Genomic DNA, 8,460 nt, shown 5'->3' with positions numbered 1-8,460 from the left:
CAAACTAGGTTAATTGCAATCGGACGGGTAGTTTTCTTTTATTCATAAAAAAAGCCGTAAAAAAACACCAAAATCCAAAAAATTAAGTTTAAAAGTCCACCAAAAATTTACCTTTTAATATTTTCTAATTATCCTAGTTTGCGGACCGTGGAATATTGTCCACATTAAAATGCCGTTTAGTTTTTTTTTCCTCAGATGGCAGCAGAAAAACATCTTTTTTTTTGGAGATGGGTGCATAAATTGACACGTATTCCGAAAACTAGCTATGATATCATTCTAAAAAATTTATCACATATACTAAAGATATCAATAAACATATGGCGAAAAAATCACGTTTGTATCTTTTTCCAGTTCTCCAAAATAATTTTTCAAAAAAAGGCAAAAAACGGCCTTCACACGGGATCACCCCCTTAACACGAAACTTTAAAAAGTAGTAAAGTGACTTCAAATAGCGTTAAAACTCGCTATTTGAAAATACATTCCGTATCATCGTTGGAAAGAGATTTGCAAGTTTTCGATCAAGTGTACTATTAATTTTTTCATGCACAGTCACAGTTTCTTTGCCCATCTATTACAATCTCGCCATATGTAAACAAAAATACCGTCTAGATCACAGTGCAATAAACGTCACTTTCTCCAGGTAAATGTCATTTTGCATCTTGTTTTCATGAAATTATTCGATGTTGGAATTCCTAGTCATTTCTTTTTATGGAGGGTTTCTCGCAAAAGGACCGCGAACACTTGACGGATCTGCTGGCGAACTATTTCGACGAAGAGGTCGTCATAGGGGTCGCCAAAACGCTCACAAAAAACATCCAACCAGTTGAAAGTCTGAAAGGTGAGTGGAAATTTTAGTTTGTTGATTCCAAATGTTGGTTAGCGGATGCCAAAGGACTCAATCCTGCCGCGCAAAGCATGACGGAAGTTTATCGAAAACATTTTCTTTCAGATGCATGCGAGCTGATATGTCTGCACGGCACCGATGTCCGCAATGTCCTCAACAAGAAAAGCATCAAAAAGGAAGTCCTCTTCAAATATTTGCACACTTGCAAGGTTGCTGCTAGTACACGTTTCACCAAGGCAGCCCTCATAGAGGACATCATAAACTTCTGGGCACTACAGGACTCCCAGCCCAAGCCAGTCAAAGATGAGACATCACACCAACCTGAATCACAGCATGTTGCAGATACCGAAAACTTCCCGATTAATTTAATGGCGCGACAGTTCACACACTGGTTTTTTGATCGTTTCAACTCTAACAAACTCTCAAGCGACGACTTTTGGGGGGACGTTAATATTCAGATTACAATTAACTACGAGGACGAAATCGATGAAAGAGATGCGTCTGGGAGTCAGGAAGCTGTTCACATGCTGAATCAAATGAAATCCGACTTGAATTTGTTCTTCAATGCGTGCACACTCCATCAAGGCTGCCAGGGACGAATTGATATTCATGGATTGGTGTTGGTGCTGTCCTGCGGCACGATACATACCCCAGGGCTATGTGTGGGGGTGTTTGAGACTGTTTTCAAACTAATGAGAGATCCTTTCACTGAAAATAACTGGAAATTAAAAGGAGCGAACTTTGTGCTAAGGAGCAAAGGGAATGCAGCTGCGGTCACTTCTTTAATGGAATTTGAGTCCCTGCGAAACTTAATGGCTTTGCCTGCTCCCAGTGGAGATATTTAACGCTGAATTATCAACGTTGTTAAATATTTATTTGGATGGAGTTGTATTTTATAAGTTTTGAAATAAACGCCCATTTGACTGAGGTGAATACGTTTATTTGCTTTAGAGTGGTTACTGCTTGGTCTTATGTGTCGTATTAAGAGAGAAAGCGAATTTAATTTCCAGCTACCAACATCGGTCCTTTGACTAAATATCCGGATGAAACGGAAAAGTATAAAGAAAAGTCACTATAGATCACAAAGTCATGAAAATTAAATTGGTAATCACTAATATTAGGAGGGAAAAGAACCACAAATTGATATAGAGGTTGGGGCAGGAAATTGGGGAAAAGATGCAGATGCAGGATTTTTTAGAGTCATCCCAAAGATTGTCTGAAGAGAACAGAAAAAGTCACAAAAGTCGCAAACTGCGGAACTACTGACGTAATACACGCTGCGCGGTTACTCATGGAGAAACACCGTGAGAAGCATCGCCCTCTTTACATTGCATTTCTGGATCTAGAGGAAACGTTTCACCGTGTACCACACGAACTCATCTGGTATGCTTTACGACAAGACTTAGTGCCAGAAGAACTCGTGCGCTGGGTTCAATTGCTCTACCACGATCCGAAAAGTAAAGTTCGAAGTATGGCGGGTGTATCAAAACTGATTCGTGTCTCTATTGGTGTTCATCAAGGAAGCGCCCTCTCACCACTCCTCGTTGTTCTTGTTATGGACACCGTCATATGGGATATCCAACGTCCAGCGCCCTATACACTGCTTTATGCTGATGATGTTTTTCTAGCGGTGGAAAAAACTGTTGGAATATGGACACCAGCTGCACCATCTATTCATCGACTTTAAAGGCGCCTATTATAGCATAACCAGAGTAAAACTGTACACGGAGAGAATTCGGTATCCCAACGAAATTGATAAGACTGACTAGGCTGACCCTGGCCAATGTGCGAGGCCGGATAAAAGCAACAGGATCACTTTCAAGACCATTCGACATCAACAACGGCCCACGACAAGGGGATGCCCTATCATGCGTCCTCTTTAACCTGGCCCTCGAGAAAGTGATCCGTGATGCCGAGGTAAATGCAAGAGGTACGATCCTCTTTAAGCCCACCCAACTGCTGGCCTATGCTGACGATATCGACATCAGGGGAAGAACCACCCGAGACGTACCAATTGCCTTCATCCAGATCGAGCAGGCGGCGATTAGCGCGAGATCTTGGGCTGCACATCAATGAAGGCAAGACAAAATATATGATGGCAACGTCAGTACCGAAAACGAGCCAGCCAACAACATCAAACCGCACTGGTCAAACAGGAAGAATAAGAATAGGAGAATACAACTTTGAGACCGTTGATAATTTCTCCTATCTAGGGTCGAAAATCACAACCGATAACAGCTACGATGAGGAAATCCGCGCACGGTTGTTGTCAGCCAACAGAGCCTATTTCAGGTTACAAAAACTGTTCCGCTCGAAATGTCTCACCATAGGGTCAAAGCTCTTACTGTACAAGACAATGATCTTGCCAGTCCTCATGTATTGCTCGGAGGCTTGGGTTCTTAGCAAGAAAAATTGCGAACTCTTGGCCGCGTTCGAGAGAAGAATCCTCTGAAGAATTTTTAGCCCGCTACATGAGAATGGACGATTACGGTGTGCGGGTCACTTAACCCGTACGGATGAGGATGATCCAGCCCGGAAAGTCTATAAGGGCAATATGTGTGGTAGAAAAAGAAGACGAGGCAGACCCTGCCTAAGATGGAGCGATGGCGTAGGCCAGGACGCCAGTCAGCTTTTAGGGATATCGAATTGGTGGACCGCGGCGCAAAACCGGGATGTCTGGAGTTCCTTATAAAGGCAGGCCTAGATCAGATACCGGTTGTTGCGTCGTTGATGATGATGTATTTCTAGCGTCCAATAGCAAAAATGATATCGAGCAACTTGTCCAAAAATGGAATGATCGCCTCATGCAACATGGTCCCAGATTGAATCGAAACAAAACTGAATTTTTAACGACCGATCCCCATGAAACACGCACAATCACTGTCAGCGCCAGTGATCTGCCCAGAACTGAGCGATTTGAATACCTCGGGTCGACGCTATCAGCCAATGGAGAACTGCGTTATGAAATTGTTTCACAACCTGGATGAAGTGGCGTTCCGCAACTGATGTTCTTTGTGATCGACGTATCCGCGAACGTTTCAAATGTAAAATTTACGGCAATGTCCGTCCTGCCGCCCTCTATGGTTCTGAGTGTTGGCCAACTATGAAAGCCAGTGAACGGCGTCTTGCGGTAATGGAGACGAAGATGGTGCGTTGGACTAGTAGCGTGACACGTTTTGATCACATCCAAAATGAGGATATCTGCGATCGTTATGGGGTTGCAACGATCGTGGAAAAATTGGGAGAGAGGCGTCTTCGATGCTATGGTCATGTAATTCGTGCTAACGAGAATTCACTTGCCAAGATTGGTCTGAACATCTAAGTCGATGGTAAATGACCAAAAGGTAGACCAAAACAACGGTGGCTTGATACGCTGGATGGGGATTTAAAAGCATCGAGATTGTACCCAGATCAGGCATTCGATAGAGCCCAATGGCGAAACCGATCACGAGGAGTCGACCCCACTTGTGAGCGGGACAGGGGCTCAAGAAAAAGAAGAGAATAAGTCGCAATGGTCTGAATATCACTGCAACACGTGGACTTCTCAAGGAAGATGCGGAGTAAATCTCACTCATGCTGAATATATCGCTAGTAAGCCAGAGCAATAGACATTTGTCGGAGTAACCCGCTCTGACATGATCCCTTTCATTGCTCCATGCGAGCGCATTTAGGTGCCGCTGCTGGTATCGTGAATAGACGCATCTGTTCTGTTATTTTGGTAGCGTTAAATTCATTCATTTTGGAATAAGTGGTGGATTTATATATAGTAATCCCTCGTTAAGACGAACTCGCCGAGGGACAAAAATTCTCAGTTCGAAGAAGTTGTCAGAAGTTGTCCGACAACATAGTAGTCTTTTACTTCTATCCAGTCTCCAGAAAGCTGGTTGTTGGCATGTTTTTAAAAATTACCGAATGCATTTTCTTTTTATCTGATCCAAGTTTTCTTTATAACTTACATATAATTTTTGGTGGAAATTTGTGCAAGCATCTTCAAAATCATCAATGCTGTTATGACTAGTGACGGGAAATATGACTCTTTTCAATAAGTCGACTCATAGCTGAGTCGACTTCAAAAAGTCGCCATTATTTTCACTTCGCCTATAGCGCTATGAGAAAAAATTTCGTATCGAAAACTTTAAAATTAGCTTATGTTTTAAGCATTACATCTAAATTAATTTCAGGATAAACAGTTAGACTAATATATTGCGATTTCTGTTTCCTAGTATTTGACATTCAGAAATTAAAAACAAGTCTTGGAAAAGAATATATTTATTCTTTGAATAAAGTCTGGTGTGCTGGGGTTATATTCAAGTTAACACATTCCAATCTCTACCTCCGTAACACACTCCTCAAGTCAGTACTTACCGGTAAATAACACCATAAACTCAAGAAGCGCATTCCCCAATTCTCAGAGAATATTTCCCAATTTTACCCACATACAATCATCCGGTCCAGTTGTGTGGAAGTGGAAGATCTCTAGGCAATCTTTTTAACATTTTAATTAACAAGCGAAATTGTAATTAGTTGAATTCAAACCGCTTATAGAAAACATTCAATTCCGAAATTCAGGTTGTTTCATTCGAGACTTCATAACACATTCCTCTTGCTTCCGACAATAGCATACATATATGTACATATTATCTCATCATGTTCACTAGACATGGTAAACTTATGCGAAAAATTGATCTGACGTTGTAATTACGGTCTCGACTTACTAAAATGTCTCTCATATGTAATATTAGAAGTCGAATCTATTAAATATTCAAATATTCCTTCATTCCATATTGAATTTGTACACATTTTGTTCATACCATACTTCACCTTATAATTGTTTTGATACAAAACCTTAAAATGATCGTTTTGACGTGCACGGCACTAAGTTGCCCTGTAAAGATCGCCTACCCACATCCATACGTACAATACTCATATTGGCTGCATTTGCAAATCAGATCTTCAGGCGACTCTTCTGAGGCGGTTCAATGTTCTTGTTCTTCCCCTTCGATTTCATTTTCTCTTTCATGCTCTTTCTCTGATAAACTACATGCGACTGGTAAGTCTTCCTTCAGACAAGAGTTACAGATGATCGTTGGCCAGCGTGAATAGTCGTTTCTAGGTGTAGGAAAGATGTAGATATTGGATCAACTTCTAAAGGATTGTCCGAGTTTACAGTAATCCAAGCTTTTTTTTAACAATTCGAAGTGGTTGGTTACTAAACTTTGCTCCACGAGGCAATTGTGCACGCAAGGCGTTTCGTTTGAGGTTTGGGTCGAACCGCGAGCATTATGTCAGTTTTTGATCGCTTTCGCGTTGTGTGCTAAAAACATTGCGACGAAATGTCAAATCAGCTGAGGAATAAACAGAATATTCCATTAAATCACATTGAATACATACAATTACATAAAGTATTGTCTAAATAATTACCTACCCAACATCCAGTTCTGACAAGTAATTGCTCACCAAAGGGAACGACTTTGATCGCGCTCGTCGTCCATGCACACTCGCGAGTGATATTGGAATGCCCCTAATATCAAATAAGAAAGTTTAAAGGCGTTGCAGGTGTAGACAAAAAAGTATATCATATAAGAGAAAGCACTTGAAGGTAAATATGTACGTCTTCTTCTTCTATGCTTGTGTCAGGTAAATGTCCGGACATCAGACATGCAAATGTCTATTTCTTTCTAGCAAAGTCTGCGTCTGTATCAGATAAATGTCTGAGTCTGTCTCAGCCAGTTTGTGTCAAACAATAGGCACACTGATGTCTGTGTCTGAAGCACACAAGTGTTTGGACAATTGACTCTCACAGTACATGTATATAAACAATTTAAGTTTTGAAATGGGGGGAAAGTCCAGTTCACAGTGCACACAGATATTTGGGCGCAATTCAATTGACAATTTCAGTTTGCAGCCAACACGCTTGTAGATATATATATGTTCATGAATTGCAAACAAACTCTCCACGGCATGCACATGGATGATCCGAAATAGAATATTTGGTCGGTTGCTTGTAATTTGTAAACAAAGTGTGTCGGTTGCAAGCCGAAATGGCGATTTGAGATGCGTGCAAAGGTAAGTGTGCCTGTGAACTGGGAAATAGTCCGATCTATTTGGGAATACCCAATTTACAAACTTAAATATCTATGTAGGCATATTTCGTAAACGGTAATTGTTTATATGCACGTACTGTGCATGTCAATTACTCAACCATCTGTTTGCTTCAGACACAGCCATATGTCTGTTGCCGGTTGTCTCATACAGACTGTCTGATGTCAGAGGCATACTCAGACATTTGTCTGATACAAAACACACTTTTTCCGAAGCAGATATTCAGCTGAGACAGACATTTGTCTGACGTAGACGCAGACATTTGTCTCTCTTGTGTGTGAGGTAGACTCAGACATTTGTCTGATGCAGACATTTATTTGAAATAGACATTTGTCTGCCTGATAGGTGATATAGACACATCCACGGAAGAAAAAGATATATTTACTTTCAATTGTTCGTCCAGAACAAAGTCTACTCATCAGACGCTGCCTCATCTCTGCCGTGGGAGCACTGTGACCAAAAGTAGCAACAGATGGAAAGCGCTCCTTTTTATACAATGGCAAACACGACGTGGCTGTGAATTATATAACAAAAAATTTAGCTTTGGCCCAGCTTGGGCTTAAAATACTGGCGAATTTCAGTTACGCCAGGCTTGTTGTGTGGAGTATAGCGATCAGTCACAACTTGCCGGTCCAGAACTATCAAGTACTGCTTGCGGCTCATATCGGTAAACCGGACATGTTTCCGTGATCAGCCCATGCTTGTATGCAAGGTTTTGATGGATAACCTTACATACAGCATTATGCCTGGTGATGTATTGCACCGGTGCCATAACAGTACAGTCAGAAATGAGATGGTCCAACGTCTCTATCGCCGAACCACACATTCTGCACTGGTCGTTCTCCACCCGTTCTTCATGGTGAGCTTTTCATAAGCTCCGGTGGCGTCCTGAATGGCACACATTAACCCCTCCGTCTCAGCAAATAGCTCCCCAGCACACAGCCATCTGTTCGACAAATGCAAATCAACAAATGGTTACCAAAGACAATTCACGTGTTTACCGTGCATTATCTTCGACTTCCATTCATCCATCCTCTCTTGATCCGACTTCACCCCACTCAGAGGATTGAAAGATCAATCCTTCAAGTTAAGTGGAGTCACTCCACAGTCTGCCTTATAGACAGCCGCATACAAGGGACTCACCTGCTCTTTGCTGTAAAAATAAGCGCTCAGCGAGTCGACTTGACAATGATGTTGTGCTGCCACGTCAACCACGCCCCTACCTCCGATGTCACGAGGCAAGTTCATCGGCGTCACGGTTGGCTTTGGATGATGCATTCGGAATTCGGGCATAGTTGTCCGTATCCGCCGCTGGACGTTTTCCAGACCGGTCTTCGTCCATGGCAATGTTCCGAATGCATAAGCCAAGCCCTAAGCGAATACATTCAACGCGCTCATTTTATTCTTCCCGAGAGATACGATTTCAGCATCAGCTTTACACGTCGCAGGAATTGGGACAGCAGAGCATCCTTCAGATCACCAACTCGAGCATCGGTTCCTTGCAGAATTCCTAG

General features: G+C 42.0%; 1 protein-coding gene across 1 annotated transcript; it reads left to right on the top strand.

Moving 5' to 3' along the window:
• Nucleotides 1–548: 548 nt before the first annotated feature.
• On the top strand, nucleotides 549–1,771 carry LOC119648137 (uncharacterized protein C3orf38 homolog). The gene is made up of 3 exons (XM_038049682.1): nucleotides 549–640; nucleotides 697–838; nucleotides 950–1,771. The coding sequence occupies exons 2-3, from the start codon at nucleotides 709–711 to the stop codon at nucleotides 1,687–1,689; spliced, it is 870 nt and encodes a 289-aa protein (XP_037905610.1). The 5' UTR covers nucleotides 549–640; nucleotides 697–708; the 3' UTR covers nucleotides 1,690–1,771.
• Nucleotides 1,772–8,460: the final 6,689 nt, after the last annotated feature.

The sequence above is a fragment of the Hermetia illucens genome, chromosome 2, assembly GCF_905115235.1.
Source record: "Hermetia illucens chromosome 2, iHerIll2.2.curated.20191125, whole genome shotgun sequence".
NCBI classification, from domain to species: Eukaryota; Metazoa; Arthropoda; class Insecta; order Diptera; family Stratiomyidae; genus Hermetia; species Hermetia illucens.
Note: the sequence above shows the minus strand (reverse complement) of the source record. Positions and strands in the feature narration are given on the sequence as shown.